Here is a 25,847-nt window from a genome sequence, read left to right on the forward strand (position 1 = left end):
CTGTTATCATTTAGTTGGCTTAAACACCTGAACTAAGTAATGATGAGGGGTGTCCTCATGGTTTTGGCCAGATTGTGTATTTTGATTTAATGTTTCATATTGTTATCAATATATAACAATATACAGCAGGAGTCCCTATTAAAGTAGACAATGACTATAGGTGTAGGTTTTCATAACAAAGTGCTTAATAAGTTTATACTGGATGATACTCAGTGTTATAAGAGACCACAGTAAACATATTCAGAAAACTGCAAAAGCCATAAGGTGCTGTATGGTTGACCTGTTTTTTTGTTTGTTTGTTTGTTTGTTTGTTTGTTCACTTAATACTACTGATGAAATATTTGATGTTTTAGCTGGTAGCTTTTTGTGAGTGTTGCAATGATATAATTCTGTTGCATTTTAGGATTTGCTTGTCTAAAAATAATCAAAGACGCTATAAAATTACATGCTATTAAAACAGTATGCTCAGTACACTCTGCCGTAGTCCAACTACAGAGCATCTGAAAGTAGCTGGACAGTGACATACTAAGCTTTGAAAGCTTAGCACTGAATGCATAACCACACCTCCTCTGCCCATTTCACACCCACATTTACTGACAGGTCATCACTGCAAGGTGGCTATTTAAACAACTGTAACGCAGCCATCCAGACCTTCAGAGTGCTGGGAGGCACCAAGTCCACCATGCAGATCACTTCAAGTCTGGTGTCATTTATATCAGTGCTGTGGATGACTGCGTTCATCTCCGCAGGATGTGAAGGAAACCCACTCAGCTGCAGGCTGTGGACTGAGCCTCAGATCCCTGGGCTTTCTATGAATGGAGATTTTATAGTTGGCGGGATTTTCACCATTCATTACTACACAAAATCAGAACAGAACACCTACACCATACAGCCACCACAGCCACAGTGCTCTGGGAGGTCTGTCTGGGTGGAAGGGACAGTATAATTCAGAGAATTCAGAGCACTGTATTACAGTTACAGAGAAATTATAATCAAATGATGTTTAATCCTTTTTAAAACTCTTTTGTCTTGTTCTAGTTAGTGTGCTAGTGAAACCTGAAAATGTTAACTAAAAGAAGTTCTAACCCTGTCTTAAGTTTCTATTTTTGTTCTGTCTTACTGTCTCTAAACAGCATGGATTTCAGGCAGCTTCGCTTTGCCCGTGCTTTGGAGTTCACTATCCATGAGATCAACAACAGAACAGATCTCCTTCCGGGCATCATGTTAGGCTACCAGATATACGACTCATGCTCTGACGTACAGATGGCGATTAAAGCTGCATTTCAGTTTGCGAATGGCTTGGAGCCCATTTTTAATTATACCGATTCCTGTTCAAAATCGGCAACTGCCGCTGTACCTGCTATCGTGGGAGATTCTAACTCCACCCCGTCAATCAGCATGGCCAGAACTCTCGGTCTTTTTGAAATTCCACAGGTGAATACCGGAGGTAACACAACATTGTCTAAATTTGACATCCTGACCTAGTTGAAAAAGCTCAGTTGGGAAAGCGTTACACTAAAGATTTAAAGGTTGCTGGTTCAAGCCTGGGTTTTGGCATCTGTACTTAATAGAAATCATCATTGAGTAGTTTGATTTGTGGGCAGTAGTAGCTCAATGGTTAATATACTTGACTTATAATCCGGTGGTTGCTAGTTCAAGCCCTGTCACTGTCGGGCGGCTGAGCAAGGCCCTTAACCCTCAAGTTGTACTCAATCATAATTGTAAGTTGCTTTGGATAAAAGCGTCAGATCAATACTATAAATTTGCTGTCATTTTTGAGAGATAAGCACATGAATCCAAATGTACAGTCGACAGGTAGTCTAATGCAAGATATATGATAATGCTAAATAAATAAAATATTTCAATATCCACATCCTCTACCAAAACACGTACGTTAAAGAGAACTGTTTGACGTTTTTTTTACTTCCACTAAATGACAGGTGAGTCACTACGCAACCTGCGCGTGCCTGAGCGATAAACGTCAGTTTCCCAACTTCTTTAGAACCGTACCTAGTGACGAACATCAAGCGGCTGCATTGGCGAGAATGGTGAAGTATTTCGGCTGGACATGGATTGGGGCAGTGCGCAGCGACACGGACTACGGAAACTACGGAATGGCAGCGTTCCTAAAGGCTGCGCAGGAGGAGGGGATCTGTGTGGAGTACTCCGAGGCCTACTACAGAACACAACCGCGCAGGAAACTGGAGGGATTAGCTGACATCATCCGCAGATCAACGGCACGAGTAATAATAGCGTTTGTTAACATAGGTGATATGAGGTTTATCTTGGAGGAATTAGCAAGACGACCACTACCTCGTCTGCAATGGATTGGCAGCGAGTCATGGATCACACATCCAGAGTTTCTGCGGTTCAACATTTGCGCTAGCGCAATAGGTTTTGGGATTCCCCGATCAGTTATTCCGGGTCTTCGTGAGTTTCTTTTAGACCTCTCTCCAAAACAAGCCTCGGAATCGTCCATATTAACAGAATTTTGGGAGAGCTCGTTCAGTTGTAGCCTAAAAGGGCGGACAGACTCTTCAGAGCTCGTGCGGGAATGTGACGGCAGTGAGGACATCCGCGTGCTTCAGAACCCATACACAGACACGTCTCAGCTGCGCATCACTAACATGGTCTATAAAGCTACATATGCCATAGCGCATTCAATACACAACGTTATCTGTAATGACACGCAATGCGACAAGACCATTAAATATGCACCTTCGCAGGTACCGAACTGTTTTGTTAAAAATAAGGGTGAATTTAAAAAACAGAATCCTCTCTGATAACGAGATAAGCATATCTATGTTCCGTGTAAATATTTATGTACTAATATTAGGTATGTGAAAAAATATTCTGGAATGTAAAAAAAAAAAAAAAAAAATTACTCAAAATACTTGGGTTTACTTACTTAAATCATAGACATTGCAGATTGGTAGAACACAGATTGTTTGATAAAATAAGTTTTGTTTCAACAACAAACTTTAAACATTAATTTATTAAAATTGCTAGCTGTTTGGTTTAGTATGCTTTACAGATTAATTTCACAACCTTAGTTGTATAAATGTATTGTGTGTAGAGAGGAATTCACCCAGTGCCATGACCTTTGATTAAGCTATATCTACTGCTCCAGATTCTCGACCAGCTCAAGAGAGTGAACTTCACCACAAAGAATGGTTATCAGGTCAACTTCGATTCCAACGGAGACCCTGTAGCTGTCTATGAACTCATAAACTGGCAGTTTAAGAAAGATGGCACTTTAGACTTTATGACAGTGGGCTACTATGACTCATCCAAACCGAGAGGACAGGAGTTCAGAATGAGCAGTGCTGTCAGCTGGTTAGGAGGGCAGACAGAGGTACAGTATAACACACCCTGTACTCAAATGTTACACTAGGGAAATCTCTAAACTGCAGTATAGTGTCTTTAAAGATGGTTAAAATGGTTGATGCATACTAAAATACTTTGCGTGTTTGTGTTGTTCTGTAATATTTTTCCAAGGTGCCAATGTCTGTATGCAGTGAGAGCTGTTCTCCAGGCACCAGGAAGGCTGTGCAGAAGGGAAGGCCTGTCTGCTGCTATGACTGTATACCATGTGCAGAGGGAGAGATCAGTAATATGACAGGTTTTGTATTACAGAGCATAATGTGGAATGAAGATTTTACTAGCCACATCTTTGCCTTGATTCCCAGTTTACAGAATAAACAACTTTGCACAGGGTCCCATTCTGCCTTTATTTAAAAAGTATCCCAGCATGTTATAATATACATGTGTTACCAAGAAAAGACAAAAATGTTGATAACAGTTGCTTTGTCAACCTGAAGACTTCAGTTAAAAGCACAATTAATTTTATCTTGTCTGTAAAGTAATTTTTGTAATACAGATTCCAATCTAGTTGTCTTTCAGAACTTCAGACCTAGTACACTAACTAGAAGGCCAAGGCCAACTGTGGTAAAGAAAATCTTTCTTGAGTAGTAGAACTAAAACTAAAAACTTAGAGAGGACTCAAAAAGAGGATACCCAAATTAAGTGAATTTATAGTCAAGGATACAATGCTTTAGCTGGAGGCAGTCTGATTTCATGATTCTTTTTTGCTACTAAAATATGTTGTATAATATAAGGCCTTTTATAGGTTTCTGTTTATTTTTAGCATTTTTACTCCTACTTTCTTATTTTGGAGTGACTTAAAATTGTTTTGTTCTCCACACAGAAAATGTATCCTTAGCTACTGTAAATATGAGCTGTTGCTAGCGATATGTGGCCTTATTATACGAATTTGTCTGTTATAGGATTTTGACTTTCTTTTCAAGTATCTAGTATTTTTGAATGCATTTACTGGTGAATCCCGCATTTCCTGTTTGCCTTTTGTTACTCTAATGGATGATGTGAGACCTTATATAGTTCCGTCTGTTAGAGAGTTATGACTTTGCTTTTCTGGTTTCTTAGACTCTTTGGATTGTGTCCGCTGCCCTCCTGACTTCTGGCCAAACACCAAACAAGACAGCTGCCTCCCCAAACCCGTTGAGTTCCTGTCCTGGGATGAAAGTTTAGGGATTATCTTGACAGTGTTCTCTGTTGTTGGAGCCTTTGTGTCTGTGTGTATAGCTGCTGTATTCTACAGATACAGGACGTCTCCTATCGTCCGAGCCAACAACTCAGAGCTGAGCTTCCTGCTGCTCTTCTCTCTGACTCTGTGTTTCCTCTGTTCACTTACTTTCATTGGTCAGCCCTCTGAGTGGTCCTGTATGCTGCGTCACACAGCGTTTGGGATCACCTTCGTTCTCTGCATCTCTTGTGTTCTGGGGAAAACAATAGTGGTGTTAATGGCCTTCAGGGCTACACTTCCAGGCAGTAATGTCATGAAATGGTTTGGGCCGCCACAGCAGAGATTCAGTGTTCTTGCTTTCACTCTCATACAGGTTGTTATTTGTGTGCTTTGGTTAACAATCTCCCCTCCTTTTCCCTTCAAAAATCTAAAGTACTACAAGGAAAGAATAATTCTAGAATGTGATTTAGGATCAGCTGTGGGTTTCTGGGCTGTACTGGGTTATATAGGATTCCTGGCCTTCTTGTGTTTTGTTTTGGCTTTTCTAGCACGGAAGTTGCCTGATAACTTTAATGAAGCCAAATTCATTACATTCAGTATGCTCATATTCTGTGCAGTTTGGATCACCTTTATTCCAGCTTATGTCAGCTCTCCTGGAAAATACACTGTAGCTGTGGAGATATTTGCTATTCTGGCCTCAAGCTTTGGTTTGATTATTTGTATTTTTGCTCCCAAGTGTTTCATAATCATTTTTAGGCCAGAGCAGAATACCAAGAAACACCTTATGGGTAAAGTTCCCTCTAAAGCTCTTTAAGACCCTCACACAAATAGCAATTTTACTCTTAATGTTTAACACCTTATATAAAATGTCCCCAGTTACCACTGTTCTTAACTTGTAACTTTGGGCTCACCAATGGACCTTCATGGCTACCTGCATTTTATGCTTGAATGTGAAGACATATGGTATCAGCAAAGTTGATGAACTTCAACATGCATCCTTATTTTTGATAAATGAACTTCATGAAATCATTTTAGATTATCTTTCTAAAGTGATATAGTTTGCTGTTTGAATACCATTATATATTCACATTTATTCCCTGAAATTTCCTGCCAAGTGTCTCTTTATGCGTAGTTAATGTTAATATTTAAATAAGTGGAAAGTGAATATTTATATATACATTTAATTTTTTTAAATATAATATTTGTAACCAAGTATTTGTGATATTATATTATTAATGTTTTATTATTATTATTATTATTATTATTATTATTATTATTATTATTATTATTATTATTATTATTATCAGTAGTAGTAGTAGTAGCAGTAGTATTAATATTATTATTGCAGATTATGGCTTAGGCTAAAAGTCTTTTGATTTCAGAGTTTGTTATTGCTGTTTTCAAAATAAATGTTTTTGCTTATTAACTCGATACAGCATATGGATGCGATTGACAAATATATAGTAAAAGTGAATTACTCCAGTTCTACAATATCTACACTGGCTTCCTGTTACTTAAAGAATTAACTTTGAAGAACTACTACTAGCCTGTAAATCATTAAATAGATAAGCACCAGAACACTACAACGTTTAGCTCACTGTAAGACGGAATGAATATGAGGAAGACACAAACACCGAGAAGAGCGAGATTTATTATGTGTAAATCCACAATCAGGGTCATAATAACGGTCCAAGGTCAATGAGCCAACACGAAGCATGGGGTTGAGGGGGTAAGGGATGAGGGGCAAAGGAGGGAGTAACTAACAGAATAACAACAAAAGAGCACATGGAACAAAAACCAAGGAAAAAAAAAAAGATAAGACAGGATAACCATAGAAACAGAGATGCCAGGGAGGGGCTAACCAGGACAAACACCCCCTACCCCCCCCACCCCACCCCACCCAAAGTGCACAGCAATAGAGAATGCAAACAACAAACAGCACAGGACCAGGTACAGGACTAGATACAGACAGGAAGAGACCAGGCTAGATGAGGAGCAGGGAGAGGAGCAGGAGGAGCCGAAGCAGACCCGGGGGCAAAAACAGGGCCAGGAAGGACACGGGCAGACAAAGGAACAGGACAAAGACAGCAGCAGAAGACGGAACTGGGATATAAGTGGAACAAGTAGACAAAGAAATGGACACAAAAAATGGTACCACAACAGGAGCAGACAAAGGTACAGATGCAGGAGCAGAAACCGGAACCAATGGTACAGAAAGGCGACCAGAAACAGACACAACAGCACAAGAACCAGGAGGAGAACCTGGAGCCACAACAGGCTAAGGATGATAAAAGGGCCAGGAGGGAGGCCGAGGAGACATAACAAAAGACGACAATCGATGAGGGACATGAGGCACAGAAAGGTGAGGAAAACAAAATCACAACAAAGACCAGGTCAGGGACAACAGAACATAAACAAAAACAGACACAGGCATCAGAACAGACACACACGGACAGGAACAGGGACAGAAACAAAGGGAGACACAGGATCAGGCACAGGGACAAACACCACAACAGGGACAAAAATAAAATCAGGCAGACGGGAAGGCATAAATAAAGGTGCAGGTAACAACAGAGACACAGGCGGACAGGAGGCAAACAAAAAAGCAACAGGAGACATAGGAAGCCCATGTAGAACACCAAACAAAGACTGGGGCGGGATGGGAGGGAAGCATGGGTCATTGCCCTAGGAGATACAGACTGGGGTGGGAACGGCCAGAAACATGAAGCAGACATGACAGGAAACAGGTCTGGAGACACGGCGACGAATGCCGGTGGGACTGGCAGGTCTGGATCACTCCATACAGGTCTTCCTTGGGCTGTTGGTGTATTTGCTATTGCTAAGCTCACATATGTTTTCTTAGCAACTTATCAGATGCAACAAAATTTTGGAAACATCTCTGATTAATGATTAATTGATTCTGCTGACTGCAGTTTTAAATAGCACATTCACAATCAACTCATGAACTATTGTACCCCCTCTTGTGCATAAAATAATGTGGTAATGACATCCACAAAAAAATATAATAAATTCATTTGGTCAAATCAGTATAATTAATCATAGAATAAGAGTATAGCATATCTCTCCATTAATTAAAAAAAACCCATATACAATATAATATTGGATTTCCAATATAGTACTTTAAATCAGCATGTGAATGTAAATGATATCAATTTATATCAACATATTTGGGTATGAAATTTGTTTCTGCTTTGATGGTGCATATGCAATGGGGTTGATGTTTTTGGTTCCTGCCACTCAGTTCTGTGTTTTCTTTGATGACTACATACAGTAGAACACAGACACAACAAATAGTGATGACTGTTATGATTAACACTGAATACGTAACCACACCTCTTCACACCCACATTTACTGACAGGTCATCACAGCAAGGTGGCTATTTAAACCAGTGTAAAGCAGCCATCCAGACCTTAAGAGTGCTGGGAGGCACCAAGCCCACCATGCAGATCACTTCAAGTCTGGTGTCATTTGTATCAGTGCTGTGGATGACTGTGTTCAGACCTGCAGGATGTAAAGCAAACCCAGTCAGCTGCAGGCTGTGGACTGAGCCTCAGATGCCTGGTCTTTCTATGAATGGAGATTTTATAATTGGAGGGATTTTCACCATTCATTACTACACGAGCTCAGGAGAGCACACCTACACCACGCAGCCACCACAGCCACAGTGCACTGGGAGGTCTGTCTGTGAGGATAGAGTGGAAAGCACAGAGAACATGCCATTATGTTAGAATTACAGATAAATGGCAATAATAATGTCTAGAACTTTTCTGTAGTTGTATTGTGCATACTGCCGAAATTCTAAGTTAAAGCACACCAGATAGTATGATTTTGCATGACGTTTTGTAATTTCCACTGTTACTCTCTTCCAAAAGCATGGACTTCAGGGAGTTGCGCTTTGCCCGGGCCATGGAATTTACAATCCACGAGATCAACAACAGAACCGACCTCCTGCCGGGCATCACGTTAGGCTACCAGATACACGACTCGTGCTCAGCTGTGCAGATGGCAATCAAAGTTGCATTTCAATTTGCCAATGGCGTGGGACCCATTTTCAATTACACGAATTCCTGTTCAAAATCCGCAGCAGCCGCTGTACCTGCGATTGTAGGAGATTCTACTTCCACGCCATCAATTAGCATGGCCAGAATGCTCGGTCTTTTTGGAATTCCACAGGTGAATATTATACACGTGTTTATATATATATATATATATATATATATATATATATATATATTATATATATATATATATATATATTATTTTTTTTTTTTTTTTTTTTTTTTTTTTTTTTTTTTTTTCCTTTTTTCGGAAATAAATAGTTTCTGATTAATTACTTATTCGGATGTACCAGAACATTAGTCTAATGTGTAAATGTGTTAGAACTTAGAACTAAATGTATGTAATAAAAATCTAGCGAAAGTGAATTAAAAAAACCATTTCATATTCCTTTCCTCCTCTGACTAAATAACAGGTGAGTCACTACGCAACCTGCGCATGTCTGAGCGATAAGAATCAGTTTCCTGCCTTCTTTAGGACTGTACCTAGTGACCACCACCAAGCGGCCGCACTGGCGAGAATGGTAAAGTATTTCGGTTGGACATGGATTGGAGCAGTGCGCAGCGACTCAGACTACGGAAATAATGGAATGGCAGCGTTCCTAAAAGCAGCGCAGGAGGAGGGGATCTGTGTGGAGTACTCCGAGGCCTATTACAGGACACAACCTCACAGTAAACTCGAGAGAGTGGCTGATGTCATCCGCAGGTCCACGGCCCGGGTAATAGTAGCGTTTGCTAGCATAGGTGATATGAGGTTTCTTTTGGAGGAGTTGGCAAAACCACCATCGCCTCGACTTCAGTGGATTGGCAGCGAGGCGTGGATCACACAGTCAGAGTTTCTGCGGTATAATATGTGCGCTGGTGCGATAGGTTTTGTAGTCCCCAGGTCAGTTATCCCAGGTCTTCGTGAGTTTCTTCTAGACCTCTCTTCAACACAAGCTTTGAAATCGCCCCTGTTAACAGAATTTTGGGAGAGCTCGTTCAGCTGTAGCCTAAAAGGGCGGACAGGCTCCTCAGAGTTCCTGCGGGAATGTGACGGCAGTGAGGACATCCGCGCGCTACAGAACCCATACACAGACACGTCTCAGCTGCGCATCACTAACATGGTGTATAAAGCTACATATGCCATAGCGCATGCTATACATGGTGTTATTTGTAATGAGACGAAGTGCGACAAAAACATGAAGTTCGCTCAGTGGCAGGTATGAAAAAATCAATTTATATTTCAAAATCAGCAATTTGTTTGTTACATGAAATATGTATATTAGTTGTATAAATAGTTATAGTAAATAAATCTCGTGTGTTCCAAGACCAATTGGTAGCTATAGATGAACTGCATGGTGTTTAGAGAGGAACTTTTTATGAAGTTGTGTCTATCATACAGATACATGACCAGCTCACGAGAGTGAACTTCACCACTAAGAATGGTTATCAGGTAAACTTCGACTCCAATGGAGATCCTGCAGCTGTCTATGAGCTTGTAAACTGGCAGTTTAAGAAAGATGCTACATTAGATTTTGTTCCAGTGGGCTACTATGACTCATCCAAACCGAGAGGACAAGAGTTCAGAATGAGCAGTGTTATCTGCTGGATGGGTGGACAGACAGAGGTACAATATAACACACCTTACACATTTTCACTGTGAAGCAGAGATTCTTAAATGCCAGGCCAGGAGCACAACACTTAACTAATTAGTGTTTTCCTTTCACCCATAAAGCCAATTTAATGTATCATGTTTTGTTGGATATGTGATACATTTAATCATAACTGGGGAACCAACCATTAACTGCATTATATTGACTTCATTTGCATTTGTGTCTTTTTATAATTTTTCCTAGGTGCTATCAGGACTAAAGGCTAATATACAGGATATTGTAGCTTGTATAGTATCTTGTAATGTTTGTCCAGTGTCTTCCAAAACAATAATCTGTGATTTATAGAGGCTGCCCCTACTGAATTATCTCATGAAAGATTATTTGCATTTGTTCATCTAATCCCTTTCCCAGATGATAGTGTCTGTGTGCAGTGAGAGCTGTTCTACAGGAACCAGGAAGGCTGTGCAGAAGGGAAGGCCTGTCTGCTGCTTTGACTGTATACCATGTGCTGAAGGAGAGATCAGTAATATGACAGGTTGCCTATCACTGTGCAGTGTGGTGAATTAAGATTTTACTACCCTTATTGTTTGCCTTTTGCATTCCACAAAAGAAATATATTTGTTAATGGTGATTGCATGGTACAATTCTGTGTTTAATATTTACTATCAGCAGGAGCTATCCTATGTCCTTTAATACAGCAGACCTCCCTAATATAGTATATGAAAGAGTGTAATATTCTTTGTTGGTGATGTCAACAAATTGCCTGAAAAAAGAATCTTAACACAGTTGATTGCTTCTCCTAAGGACATTCGGTTCAGTTTTGCTGAGGTTAATTTACATAGTTTTTAAAATATAATTGACATTGTAACAAATTACCCTTATAAACATATTGTTGTAATGAGACAAAAGTAACATTAATCAGGAAAAAATCATTTTAAGATATAGAAGGTACAACAAAGCAAAAGTTAGCTTCTAAAAGTAGTTTACTAGAGGGAAGTATAATGTATATTTATGACTTCCTTGTGCTACAGTTATGCTCTCTACAGTGTCAGGCCAATCATAGTGTTCTTTCTGTTTTAGGGTTCTAACTTTCATTTTAAATCTCTTAGAATTTCTGGACTGTGTGCAGTGCCCTCCAGAGTTCTGGCCCAACACCAGACAAGACAGCTGCCTCCCCAAGCCTGTTGAGTTCCTGTCCTGGGATGACACTTTGGGCATTGCCCTGACAGTGTTTTCTGTTGCTGGAACCTTTGTGGCTGTTTGTGTAGCTTCCATCTTCTACAAACACAGGGCATCTCCCATTGTCCGAGCCAACAACTCAGAGCTGAGCTTCCTGCTGCTCTTCTCTCTGACTCTGTGTTTCCTCTGTTCACTTACTTTCATTGGTCGGCCCTCTGAGTGGTCCTGTATGCTGCGCCACACAGCGTTTGGGATCACCTTCGTCCTCTGCATCTCCTGTGTTCTGGGGAAAACAATAGTGGTGTTAATGGCCTTCAGGGCTACACTTCCAGGCAGTAATATCATGAAATGGTTTGGGCCTCCACAGCAGAGACTCAGTGTTCTTGCTTTCACTCTCATACAGGTCCTTATTTGTGTGCTTTGGTTAAAATTAGCACCTCCTTTCCCTTTCAAAAATTTAAAGCACTACAAAGAACGGATCATCTTGGAATGTAGCTTAGGTTCGGCTGTAGGTTTCTGGGCTGTACTGGGTTATATAGGACTCTTGGCCATCTTGTGTTTTGTTTTGGCTTTTCTGGCTCGGAAGTTGCCTGATAACTTTAATGAAGCCAAATTCATCACATTCAGCATGCTCATATTCTGTGCAGTTTGGATCACCTTTATTCCAGCTTATGTCAGCTCTCCTGGAAAATTCACTGTAGCTGTGGAGATTTTTGCTATTCTGGCCTCAAGCTTTGGCTTGATTATTTGTATTTTTGCTCCCAAATGTTTTATAATCATTTTTAGGCCAGAGCAGAATACTAAGAAACACCTTATAGGCAAAGTTCCCTCTAAAGCTCTTTAAGACCCTCACATATAAATGTCCTTAAACACACTTATACCTGACATTATGCATCATTGTTTGTGTAAACTAACTGCATTCAAAGTTTTTAATCAAAGTGAAATAGTTCACTGTTTGAATATTATCATTGTACATTCACATTTCTTCTCAGATATTTATTGCCTTTTTTAATGATTATTTAATCTTCAATATTTGAAAAAGTGTAAAGATCTATGTATTCATTAGATGTTTTATGCATAATTTCTAAATCTGGTTCTTTCTGATATTATTATTATTCACATATAAACAAAGTAAATACAGCATTAAATAAGAGATCTTGGTTTCTGAGTCTGCCATTGCTGTTCACAGAATGTTAGTGCTTATTAACTTAATATATCATATGAAGATGATTAGCACTTATATTTTAACAGCCAATAACTCCAGTTCTACAATATCTACATCGGTGTCCTGTTAGTTAAATAATTAATTTTGAAGTACTTGTACTAGCCTGTAAATCATTGAATGGATACGGCCCAGAACACTACTGTGTTTAACTTATACACTACACAGATCTGGAACTGGATCTCCCAGTCGAATTTAGTTGTCCCACAAATAAAGCAGTTTTGAAATGCAGGTTAAAAACATTTCTGCTCTCACATGTTTATAGTTGAGCTCATGCACTATATCTGGCAGAAATGTATTCTGTTACTGTATTTGTCACGACCGCAGACCTGAGCCTTCCCCGTTTCTATAGCAACCGAGTCACTTCCGGGTTTTCATCGGTCTCCATGGTTCCGTGTCTCCTCCCCTTTGTGTCCGGCTGTTCCGAGTTTGTCCCTAATTGCATTCTCGTGTACATCCGGTTCCTGTGTCTCTTGTTTGTCCGTTATTCTTTTTCTCGGTAAAATGTGTTTTTGGTAAGATCCCGTTTTTCCTAGCTCTTCGCTCATATGTGTTTCGTTAGCTCTCGGTTTCCCTTGGTCATATCTGTTTCGTTAGATCTAGTTTGTCCTCGTTCTTGTGTGTTTGGTTAGAAGATCGAAGATAGTCTTCGATCTTCGCTCGCACATGTTTAGTATTTTCCCGTTTGCTCTCGCCCTTCGTTACCATGTACTTTCTCCCCGCGCCCAGTGTTTATTTAGCCTTGCTGTCTTTGTTGCTTTCCTTGTTTAGTTCTCTGCTGTATACTTTGTGTACTTTAGTCAACGTTTTGTCTAACTTGGTCTCGCCCTAACCCTGTTAGCCTGTTCTTCGTATGTTTGTCTATTTATTCTTTGTTCTAGTCGGTGTTGTGTCTGTTAATCACACTTTTGTTATTCTATCTCATCCGTCGCTTGTATTATGGCTTCCCTAGTTAGTTCAGTTGCGCAGAACATCCAATGCGTCGGCACTTCGCAAGTGTGTTCGCTCTCCACCCCTCACGCGTTACAGTATTTTTATTTTGCCCTTTAGCCTCTTCAGGTATTTTACTTTTAAAATCATTAAATAATTCCACTATTTTTTTTCTTAAACCATTTTGTATTTTTAATTTTATTATAACATGTTCTATTTCACTTTTTTCTTTAACCTTTTTGTGTGTGTGTGTGTGTGTGTGTGTGTTTAAAGCCTTTCCTGGGGTATTAAATCTCATGATGTAAAAAGCGTTGTTGTTGTTATTGTATTATACTCTGTAAAACACTTTTGAAGTGCCTTTTGGTATGAAAGTGTTGCACAAATAAACTTGCCTTTCCTTGCTTACTAATACTACTAGATGGTAGAAGTGCAGTTTCTACATGCAGACATGTTATGGCTTTATAAAAGGGGGAAAAAAGTGATTGGTCACATTGAGATTATTTGATAACATTTAGTGCACTGAATTTGGACTTCAGCTAAATAATTTAATATTGGGAGCAGACTTGCAGAACTGTGGTCCAAAAGTGGAGGCAAGGCTGGTGCTTAACACCATTCTATGCAGATTTGTATCAGAGGCACACAGAAAAAAAAATATATAAGCATGCAGAAAATGATGAGCTAGATTTTGTTAAATATATTCAGAAGGTTCTATCCCAAAAAGGCCAGAAAGGAGTAGGAGATGATCTAACCAAGCATCACGTTGAAGCCCCAAGATCCTTATACTCCATTATGGCTGTTTTAGGCATTTGTGCTGGAGGAAATTAGGTAATAAAAATAGTGTTTATAGGAAAAAGGGGTTTAAACATTGAATTAGAAATATTGATAGCATAAAGGATCATAGAGATTCTGTATTCTTATAAAATAATCTGTGTACAGAGCAGAGGCCTCTGCAAGCTTCTGCAAAGGATTCTGGGTAGACTTCAGCAGACTTCTATGTAAGACATATCATCTCTCCACCAGGCACAGGATGGTACAGAAAAAAAACCTAATATAAGTTGTAATCTTTTAAAAAATACAAGTCTTCTCTTGGACTGTACTGGTAGCAAATTCCATCTGGTGTGGTTATTGAATATCAATTTGCAAATACTGACTAATGTATGGTTTGGATATAATTGTGATGATTTCAAACACTAGTAGGTAAAAGAAGATGGGGAATATACATAGTCACTCCTGAAACCTTTATAAAAAATTGGGTTCTTTGTGTGATTATCAGACATTCCCCAGAGGATGCCTCAATAATGCTTGTTAATGTTGACTTGCAATAAACAACAAGAGCAGCTATTCTTTTCAAGTAATTTTGAAGGCTGCATCTTTATTTTCTAATTAAATGTTTAACTTTAAAAACTAGCTAATTTGGGATTTAGGAACAACAGAAGATGAACATACAACCCTTACCATTACATTTTGAGGCATTTGGCTACATTGAAGTAACTGGAATCACCTCTTTACTATAGAAAGTGTCCTGCTGATGCTGTCTGCAGTTACATCACATTTACATTTATGGCATTTAGCAGACACTCTTATCCAGAACGACTTACCAAAGTGTTTCGTCACTTACTCATAGAATATATCCTAGTACAGTACAGTTGGTTAGAGTCCAACATACCAATGAACTAGAATATAGGGGTCAATGCTGAAACCTAGAAGTACACCAGTCAAACATCACCAATCAAAACACATGAGCAGCATGATGAGTGCCTATCATAGCTATGTTTGTAAGTGTCCTAAGAAGTGTTTTTTTGCGTGCTTTCTTCTGTGCATCACTACATAAAGGGTCTTCCATGGTCTGTTGGGCTATTTGCTACTTCTTAACTCACATACATTTTCTTAGCCACTCATCAGATGTAACAAAATTTTGGGCGCATCTCTGATTAATAAGCTAAGTTACATTTTTTATTCTTCTGACTATACCTTCAAATAGCACATTCAGAATCAACTCTTGTACAACTCTTGAACTATTGTACCCCCTCTTGTGCATAAGCTAATGTGGTAATAGCATGTACATAAACAAAAAACCAAACATTTCATTTGGTCAAATCAGTATGATTATTCATTAAATAAGAGCATAGCATCTGTGCCTTAAAAATAACATCATATACAATATATTTTATTTCCAATATGTTACTTTAAATCAGCATGTGAATGTAAATGATATCAATTTATATCAACATATTTGGGTATGAAATTGGTTTCTGCTTTGATGGTGCATATGCAATGGGGTTGATGTTTTTGGTTCCTGCCACTCAGTTCTGTGTTTTCTTTGATGACTACATACAGTAGAACACAGACACAACAAATAGTGATGACTGTTATGATTAACACTGAATACGTAACCACACCTCTTCACACCCACATTTACTGACAGGTCATCACAGCAAGGTGGCTATTTAAACCAGTGTAAAGCAGCCATCCAGACCTTAAGAGTGTTGGGAGGCACCAAGCCCATCATGCAGATCACTTCAAGTCTGGTGTCATTTATATCAGTGCTGTGGATGACTGTGTTCAGCTTTGCAGGATGTGAAGGAAACACAGTTAGCTACAGGCTGTGGGCTGAGCCTCAGATGCCTATTTTGTCTATGAATGGAGATTTTATCATTGGAGGGATTTTCACCATTCATTACTACACCAATGCAGAACAGGACACCTATACCAGGCTGCCACCAAAGCTACAGTGCACTGGGAGGTCTGTCTGTGAGGGTGTAGTGGACAGCACAGAGCAAAATATTATGTTAGACTTACACAGAAATGACAATTATGGTCAAATATTTTTAGGACTTTTCTGTTGTTGTGTGATACTTCCCGTGAAAATTAAAATAAAAAAACACCAGATACTATGCTTTTGTTTGAGGTTTCCTAATTTCAATTTTGTTACTCTCTCCCAACAGCATGGACTTCAGGGAGTTGCGCTTTGCCCGAGCCATGGAATTTACAATCCGCGAGATCAACAACAGAACCGACCTCCTACCGGGTATCACGTTAGGCTACCAGATATACGACTCGTGCTCAGCTGTGCAGATGGCAATCAAAGTTGCATTTCAATTTGCCAACGGCGTGGGACCCGTTTTCAATTACACGAATTGCAGTTCAGAATCTGCAGTTGCTACTGTACCTGCGATCGTAGGAGATTCTGCTTCCACGCCGTCAATTAGCATGGCCAGAATGCTCGGTCTTTTTGGAATTCCACAGGTGAATATTACACGCTACTCCAGAGGGTGTCATAGTTCAAAAATGTTAATTTCGTTCATCGGAAATAAATAAATAATGATTTAGTCCGAACATGTCTAATGTAAGACTTTGCATATGTGTAATATAATAACTTAAAACTAATAAAAATCTAAAAAATAATCAAAATACTAAACAACTAAATGTTATTTTTACTTTCATCCTCTGACTGAATTACAGGTGAGTCACTATGCAACCTGCGCGTGTCTGAGCGATAAGAGTCAGTTTCCTGCCTTCTTTAGGACGGTACCTAGTGACCACCACCAAGCGGCCGCATTGGCGAGAATGGTGAAGTATTTTGGCTGGACATGGATTGGAGCAGTGCGCAGCGACTCAGACTACGGAAACTATGGAATGGCATCGTTCCTAAAGGCTGCGCAGGAGGAGGGGATCTGTGTGGAGTACTCCGAGGCCTACTACAGGACACAACCGCGCAGTAAACTGGAGAGAGTGGCTGATGTCATCCGCAGATCAACGTCCCGGGTAATAGTAGCTTTTGTTAACATAGCCGAAATGAGGTTTCTTTTGGAGGAACTGACACGAAAAGCAGCTCCTCCGCTTCAGTGGATAGGCAGCGAGGCGTGGATCACACATCCAGAGTTTCTTCGGTTTAACATGTGTGCTGGCGCGTTAGGTTTTGGTGTCCCTCGATCAGTTATCCCAGGTCTTCGGGGGTTTCTTTTAGACCTCTCTCCAGCTCAAGCCGCGAAATCACCCATATTAACGGAATTTTGGGAGAGCTCATTCAGTTGTAGCCTAAAAGGGCGGAAAGGTTCAGAGTTCCTGCGAGAATGTGACGGCAGTGAGGACATCCGCGCGCTAAAGAACCCATACACAGACACGTCTCAGCTGCGCATCACTAACATGGTGTATAAAGCTACACATGCCATAGCGCATGCAATACATGGTGTTATTTGTAATGAGACGAAATGCGACAAAAACATGAAGTTCGCTCAATGGCAGGTATGGGGAAAAAAAAATCAATTTATAATTCAAAATCAACAATTTTCTTTTTACTTAAAATAATATGTATAATAATTGTATAAATAGTTACATGTAAAGAAATCTCGTGTATTCCAAAACTAATTGTTATATGTAGGTGATCTGCATGGTATTTACAGAGGAATTCATGCATTGCAATGAACTTTCATGAAGTTGTGTCTATCATACAGATACTCGAGCAGCTCAAGAGAGTTAATTTCACTACAAATAATGGCTATCAGGTCAACTTTGATTCCAGTGGAGATCCTGCAGCTCTCTATGAGCTCATAAACTGGCAGTTTAAGAAAGATGGTGCTTTAGACTTTGTATCAGTGGGCTACTATGACTCATCCAAACCGAGAGGACAGGAGTTCAGAATGAGCAGTGCTATCAGCTGGGTGGGTGGACAGACAGAGGTAATGTATAACACACCGTTTACTTTTCTATAAAGGCCTTTTTATAATTTCTAAAGGTTCTTAAAGGCCAGGCCAGGAACAATTGACTGTTCAGTGGTTTCTTTCTTCCACACAACTGATTTAATGTATAATGTTTTGCTGGATATGGGATGAATTAATAAGACATTTTTGAGTAGGGGAACTAAACTGCAGTATGGTGTCTGTTGGAAAGCCCATCCCTAAAGGCATGCATCATCAAGGATCAGCCGCACATGTAACATCAGAGATTGGTGACAGAGGTTCCTAGTCGGACAATCGAACACATTTGCATGGGATTGTTTGTCTTTGTTCACATTGTGTGAAGTCTGTGTTTGATCCTAATGTGAGCTGACCAGTAACTGTTTAGTATAGTCATCAGTAGATGTTTCACTGTCGTCAGTATTTTAGTTGTTATAAATGTTAAATGTAAGCATGCAATAGAATTAGCCTGTTGAATTTGTGAGTTTAACATGGCTAAATGGTAATATTACCAGTAGTATTAGTATATATTTAATCCCCAGTTGTAATAAACAGTGTTATTTCTGTGCCGAGTTAGAAGCGGTTGTTCTAGCATTTCATATGTTTGAGCATAGGTGAAAAAGACACATTCATTTTGTGGGGGGATGGTGATGTGCTACCTAAGTATTAATTAAATAATCTAATAACAGTACATTTATTTACAGCATTTAGCTGACACTTCTATCCAACACAACTTACAATTATGACCAATTACAGCTTGAGCAATTAAGGGTTAAGGGCCTTGCTCAGGGGCAATTCAGCAGTGGCAGGGTTTGAACCAGCAATATTCCAATTACAAGTCAAGTACCTTAATCACTGAGCTACTGCTGAAAACAGCAAATGTTTATTATTGCATACAATTGCCTAGTACTGTTAATGAGAGCAATGGCTGATAGAATGCATGTTCCATTTCTATTCTAGACCACACACACACTCACACCTACATACATAAATATACAAATATACACACTCAAATGTTCAGTCTGTACAGGACAAGCCTGAGACTGAACTTTCAGTATTGGAAGTGCTGTTAAAGTGTTGACTGGCATCCTAACTCTCCGTTGATCTGACCGACACTCCAAAGGGAGACAGTATTATAGAACCAGCCAACATTACAGCTCTCTACCCACATCTATCGAACATTTTTGTCCTTTGAGTAGGATTTTGTTTTTTTGTTTTTGGATGCAGCTAAACTCCTTGTGTAGTGGTGACTATTCCAAACCTGGAAGACCGAGATGGCAAATCCATTTTCCTATGTACCTCAGTGATTATGTCCTTTTGTGCCCTGGCCAAAGAGCAGTCATCCAGTTGACTCTTCCTTAAACAACACAGCATATATACAGGTTCGAAGAGGACAGCTGAATTACCTGCACCTCCACAGAGATGTCTGACCCTCACCAGTATCAACCTCCAACCATCTTAGAGACAATCACGCTCTGAAGTCAGGTTGTATGATCAGTCTTGAGGCTAATTCCTACCCACATAAATATTGGTGCCTCCCAGAGACTAGATGATGCTGGATTTCTTAGGGAAGATGCTGAGTAAGCTTCAAGTAATGAATTTTCATACTTCAACCCCCTACAGGTCCCCTGCAGTTGTCTCCCAGCCAGCTCAGCTAGCTCACCGACTGCAGACCACCTGTCAGCGGACACCCTATGTCTGGTAGAGGTCACCCTTTGAGGGTCCATTGCTCCCTCATGGACAGTCCGTCACAATGGATAGCACCTATTGAGGTCCACGTCAGAATATAACTGATCTTTTCACTAAAGATCGTAGTGCATAACAACTGAGAACAACCTCCTGCAGCCACTGACCTATTCAGATATCAAATCTTAATGGATCACCTGAAATTAGAAGAAGCTTGATTATTAACAGCCTCGTACCTCAACTCCCCATGCCTTTATACAGACATTATGGCAGCCCCGACTGAGAGGTTCAGCCAACCACGCAAACTAGCCCCGAAGATTGCCCAAGTAATGGATTCCCCAAACATATGATGCAGAGACTCAGAGGTGATTTCGTTACAGATTAGAGCCCTTGTGAGATTGCTAAAGATCCTAAGGCAGGAGGATGAAGCAGAACTGATGTGTTAATCCCATGTGGAGACTTCTGATTAACTTGCCACAAGAGATGAGGTCAGAGTTCAGGGGGCATGTCTGGGGTCTGCCAAGTACAACGTGCAATCTTCTGGACTTCTCAGACTGCATACACTATGAAGCCTGGTGCCAGAATAGTGGGGGACAGACAGGTTCCAAAGGGCAAAGTCTGAGCCAGAAACAGGCACAGTGCACAGACCCACAGCTCATTCAGCCACTACACTACACACAGGAAAAGAGACAGCTGGTGAGTCACCTCCACAAAAGGCAACTAAAGGAGGTAACAGGAGGCCCCTACCAAAAGCCTTTTGTCCCTATTGCAAGAAAGAAGATCACTTTCTCAGTCAGTGCACAACCTTTAAGTCCTTCAGTAAGGAATAGATCACGGACTGGAGTTTCCAAACTCCAAAGAAACTGATGTTGTTGGTGCTGTGGCTCTGAGCACCAAGCAGCAGAGTGTAAACTGAAAAGACATGTAGTATTTGTCGGGGGAAACATCTCCTTATCTTTCATCAACTGCTAGGGAGCTAGTGAAGATTTCTGTTTGATTAGCTGATAACTGATCTCTGTATATGGTCTGGCCTGTCGATGGGAGATGCGTTCCCCTCAAGATAATTAGGGTTCTGTTACACTATGAGGCCACATCATTTTACACTTATGCCATCCTGGATGACGGGTCAGAGCACACTATACTTCTACCTGTGGCTGCCTGCAAGCTGAGAATAGAAGGTACTATGGAATCCGTACCTCTGACAACAGTTTGGCAGGGTGTGCAAATGATCACAGGTGCAGCCGTCTCCTTCCAGATTTGTTCAGATTTGTCCAGATTGGCCCCCCTGGAGTGCCAGCCACCATTAAGTCTAAGTTGGAATGGGCATTGCAAGGACCAGCTACATTTATAGAAACTCAGCTGCAACCTCAATAGTGTCTTTTACTGTCCTTTTCCTCAATGGAGGTAGAACTGAAGAGAGACATCAAGCGATTATGGCGAATAGATGTCCTACCATACTTTACTGAGAAGCAGTTGAGGAGCAAGAAGCTATTAAGCATTTAGAAGCAGAAACCACCAGGATGGAAGTAAATAAAGTGCTTCGCTATGTTACACCGCTGCTTTGTGCCAAGAAGGAGGCTGTGATGGCAAGCCTCAGAAGTGTAGAACAGATAAGGCTGTTGTGTACAATGCTGAAACAAAGAAATCTACTGGTGCCATTGAAAACCCACTGCAAACTTAATGACAACCAGGGAAACTTGGTACATCACACACCATATGGTGACCCACAATGGAAAGGACTGCATTGTATTCAGCTGCTCTTTTCAGTACCAGGGCCTCAACATCAATGAAACCTTGCTGCTTGGCCCAGTCCTGAGTCCCTCAGAATTGAGAGTTCTTCTTTGCTTCAGGGAGTTTTCTGTTGCAATAAGATGACATATTAAAGGGGTATTCCACCAGTTTCCATTTCTACCATAGGACAACACCCCCCATCCCCCCCCTAGATTTTTCTGGTGGAACATGAGGAGAGATGATGCCCCAGATGCTTATGAGTTGCAGGTTCTGTCCTTCAACTTGACTTACAGCCCCTATTATGTATCCTTTGCTTTTGAGAGACATGCCTCATCCCTGGTCACAATGGAGAAAGATGACTTTCTGTGGAGAGAAGTTTCTGTCTGGATAAATACCTCCAGAGTTTGCCTTCAAACCAGGAAGCGCGACATTTGCACGATGAACTGCATACACATCTAGCACTGGAAGGTTTTGACATTCGCCAGTGGGCATCTAATGCTCCTGATGCCCCAGACACCAAATCATCTGAGCTACAAATATGACTCTCATAAGACAAGACATCCATGTACATCCACCCTCAGCCTCAGCTGGCACTGTGTAACTGATAGATAAGGCTTCAAGCTTAGGCTTCTCATTTACAATGTGCCAACCTTGTGAAATATAAACTGAGTATTGGCACGCTGTAATGACCCCCTCGGTGTCATCCCTCCATACACCACACAGGAAAAATGATTGTCCAGCACTTGTGGGAAAGACACAGAGACTGGGATAACCTCAAGATTCAAAGGTCATCTGCAAGCCTGAAAATTTGGAGAAGATGTGCTTCAGTACCTGCCCTGTGGGCCTTGACTAGGTGCTACATGCATCCACACATGGCATACCTCCAGTCAGAAGATAGGTGAAAGAACATACACCTTGCCTTTCTATTGGCCAGGTCATGTGTAGCCCCACAGAAGCAACACTGAAACTGGAGCTTTGTGCTACCCTGACTGCTCTGCAGCTGATGAAGCTTTTGAATAGTGGACTTACCTTACCCATACAAGAATCACATTAAGGTACATTAAGGTCACGTTAAGGTATTTGTGTGAACTAGGGTAGCAGAGATTCAAGAACTGACTGACCAGAGGGCATAGCGTTACATAGACTCAGCAAGGAATCTGGCCAATTATCTCACTCAAGGCAAGTGCCTGAAGGATCTAACAGTTCCTAATAGATGGACTCAGGGACCAGATTTCTTTCTACACCCACCTTCGGATTGGCCCTCACATGTCCCTTGGAAAGCTTCAGAGCATGAAGATACTGCTAAGGTGAACCATCATGCATAGTTGGAAAGATTAAATAGAGGCAGCCACACAGGAGTGTCATGGGGTGGTGCTTCAACAAGGTAGTCCTACAGCTGACTCATACTGGGAGGCAGCGCTACTGGTGATGAGAAAGGTCCAGATGGAGAGTTTTGTGGATAACTACAAGCTTCTCAAGGCTGGTAAACCAGTGCCATCCAGTATGTGATTACTAGCCTATCCCCAGAGTATGACAAAGTTAGTGAGCTCAGGCAAGTATGAGGCTGGTTTAAGCAGGCTGAGAATTTTGATTCTGATTTTGGCATTGTGCACCCTATTGTAATGGATTCCAATCACCCAGCAAAACAGATGTTCTTCCAAGATTACAATGAGTGTTTGTGCTGTGAAAAGGCACCAGCGAACCTGTTTTGAGTGCCGCAGATGGAAATCAAGACCAGAATGCCAGACGACTATCCAAACCGGCATTGTATTAAACTGGAGTGGACTGAATGTGGGATGGTGGAATTAGAAGAGCTGGGGCCATAAGTGTCCCCGCATCAAATTTGCTGTGTTCAAATATGCTGTGTTAGAAGTTCCATAAGAGTGTTGAATGGCATCATAACTCTCCAGTATTCTGACTGACACCCCAAATGGATACATTATTATAGAACTAACCAACATTACAGCTCTCTAACTACCTCTATCAAACAGTGACTTCACCTACTGGAGTTTGATACATACCATGAAGGAATGCATTTGTGTCTTTCTCTAATTTCTTTCCTAGGTGCTATCAGGAAAGGGCTAATATACAGGATATAGCATCTTGTATAGTGGCCCATAAGAATGTTCTTCCAATAATCTGTGATATATACCCGAACTAGATGATCTTATAATAGATTTGCATTTGTTCATATAATCTCTTTCTTAGGTGATAGTATCTGTATGCAGTGAGAGCTGTTCTCCAGGCACCAGGAAGGCAGTACAGAAGGGAAGGCCTGTCTGCTGCTTTGACTGTATATCATGTGCTGAAGGAGAGATCAGTAATATGACAGGTTGCCTATCACTGTACAGTATGATGAATTAAGATTTTACAACCCTTATCATTTGCCCTTTTGCATTCTACATAATATATTTGTTAATTGTGATTACATGGCAGGAGACAGACCAATTCTGGATTTATTTAATCTTTATTATCTACAGGAGCTGTCCAAACCCTATAATTCAACAGACCACCTTAACATGGTATACAAAAGTGTGTAACATCCTTTGTTGCTGATGTCAACAAATGACCTGAAAAGAGAATCTTAACACAGTTGATTGCTCCTCTTAAGGACATTCATTTCAGTTTTGATTTTTTTTTTTTTTTTTGTAACAGGCATAGTAACAAATTTATAGAAAGCTGGTTGTAAGGAGCAAGTCAAAAGGAAAAATTCATTTTAAGATAGAGAAGGTACAGCAAAGCAAAAAATAGCTTCCCCGAATGGATAATGAAGTTTAAAGAAGTTTACTGGAGGGAACTATAATGTAGATTTATGACTCCCCTGTGCTACAGTTATGCTATTTACAATGTCAGGTTTAATCATAGTGTTATTTCTGTTTTAGGATTCTTACTTTCCATTTTAATCCCTTAGATTCTCTGGACTGTGTGCACTGCCTTCCTGAATTCTGGCCCAATGGCAAACAAGACAGCTGCCTCCCCAAGCCTGTTGAATTCCTGTCCTGGGATGACACTTTGGGCATTATCCTGACAGTGTTCTCTGTTGCTGGAACCTTTGTGGCTGTATGTGTAGCTTCCATCTTCTACAGAAACAGGGCATCTCCTATAGTCCGGGCCAACAACTCAGAGCTGAGCTTCCTGCTGCTCTTCTCTCTGACTCTGTGTTTCCTCTGTTCACTTACTTTTATTGGTCGGCCCTCTGAGTGGTCCTGTATGCTGCGTCACACAGCGTTTGGGATCACCTTTGTCCTCTGCATCTCCTGTGTTCTGGGGAAAACAATAGTGGTGTTAATGGCCTTCAGGGCTACACTTCCAGGAAGTAATGTCATGAAATGGTTTGGGCCTCCACAGCAGAGACTCAGTGTTCTTTCCTTTACTCTTGTACAGATCCTAATTTGTGTCATTTGGTTAAAAATATCACCTCCTTTCCCCTTTAAAAATTTAAAGCACTACAAGGAAAAAATCATCTTGGAATGTAGCATAGGTTCAGCCATAGGTTTCTGGGCTGTGCTGAGTTATATAGGATTTCTGGCTCTTTTATGTTTCATTTTGGCTTTTTTAGCACGGAAGCTGCCTGATAACTTTAATGAAGCTAAATTCATCACATTCAGCATGCTCATATTCTGTGTAGTTTGGATCACCTTTATTCCAGCTTATGTCAGCTCTCCTGGAAAATTCACTGTGGCTGTTGAGATATTTGCTATTCTGGCCTCAAGCTTCGGTTTGATTATTTGTATTTTTGCTCCCAAATGTTTCATAATAGTGTTTAGGCCCGAGCAGAATACTAAGAAACACCTTATGGGTAAAATGCCCTCTAAGGCCCTTTGAGACTCTGACAGAAAAACAATAAAAAGGTTCATCACCATATATAAACTTTACAGGTTATGTTTAGGTTTATTTTTTAGCCTCAGCAATAAGCCTTTAAACTGATTTTTTTTTTTTTTATTATGATTATATGTTGTAAACTACATTTTTGGCAACATAATGAACTTTCACAAGAAGCACATTAGTGATAATATGTTGTATTTAATTATTTTCTAAAACTTTAAATATTAGATCTTTTTATATTATACATTTCTGTATTTATTCAGATTATGATATGTATCTCTCTTTAAGAAAAGAAAATGTGTGTGTTGCCTAGTCTTGACTAATATAAGAATGTGTAGAATTTAAGTAGATCTTTTCTGTAACAATCCTGGACCTGAATTTAT

At 40.3% G+C, this 25,847-nt stretch overlaps 3 protein-coding genes across 3 annotated transcripts; all 3 read left to right on the plus strand.

Moving 5' to 3' along the window:
- The first annotated feature begins 550 nt into the window (after positions 1–550).
- LOC113589735 (extracellular calcium-sensing receptor-like) lies at positions 551–5,357 on the plus strand. Its single transcript, XM_035525414.1, has 6 exons — positions 551–918; positions 1,134–1,434; positions 1,941–2,726; positions 3,131–3,355; positions 3,499–3,622; positions 4,444–5,357. The coding sequence occupies exons 1-6, from the start codon at positions 551–553 to the stop codon at positions 5,355–5,357; spliced, it is 2,718 nt and encodes a 905-aa protein (XP_035381307.1).
- Positions 5,358–8,122: 2,765 nt separating this feature from the next.
- LOC118241236 (extracellular calcium-sensing receptor-like) lies at positions 8,123–12,298 on the plus strand. The gene is made up of 6 exons (XM_035525505.1): positions 8,123–8,241; positions 8,438–8,738; positions 9,037–9,822; positions 10,005–10,229; positions 10,627–10,750; positions 11,325–12,298. The coding sequence occupies exons 1-6, from the start codon at positions 8,135–8,137 to the stop codon at positions 12,236–12,238; spliced, it is 2,457 nt and encodes an 818-aa protein (XP_035381398.1). The 5' UTR covers positions 8,123–8,134; the 3' UTR covers positions 12,239–12,298.
- A 3,866-nt stretch (positions 12,299–16,164) lies between these two features.
- On the plus strand, positions 16,165–25,543 carry LOC113589740 (extracellular calcium-sensing receptor-like). The gene is made up of 6 exons (XM_027029529.2): positions 16,165–16,289; positions 16,492–16,792; positions 17,009–17,791; positions 18,001–18,225; positions 23,848–23,971; positions 24,551–25,543. The coding sequence occupies exons 1-6, from the start codon at positions 16,168–16,170 to the stop codon at positions 25,462–25,464; spliced, it is 2,469 nt and encodes an 822-aa protein (XP_026885330.2). The 5' UTR covers positions 16,165–16,167; the 3' UTR covers positions 25,465–25,543.
- Positions 25,544–25,847: the final 304 nt, after the last annotated feature.

The sequence above is a fragment of the Electrophorus electricus genome, chromosome 4 (genome assembly GCF_013358815.1).
Source record: "Electrophorus electricus isolate fEleEle1 chromosome 4, fEleEle1.pri, whole genome shotgun sequence".
NCBI lineage: Eukaryota > Metazoa > Chordata > Actinopteri > Gymnotiformes > Gymnotidae > Electrophorus > Electrophorus electricus.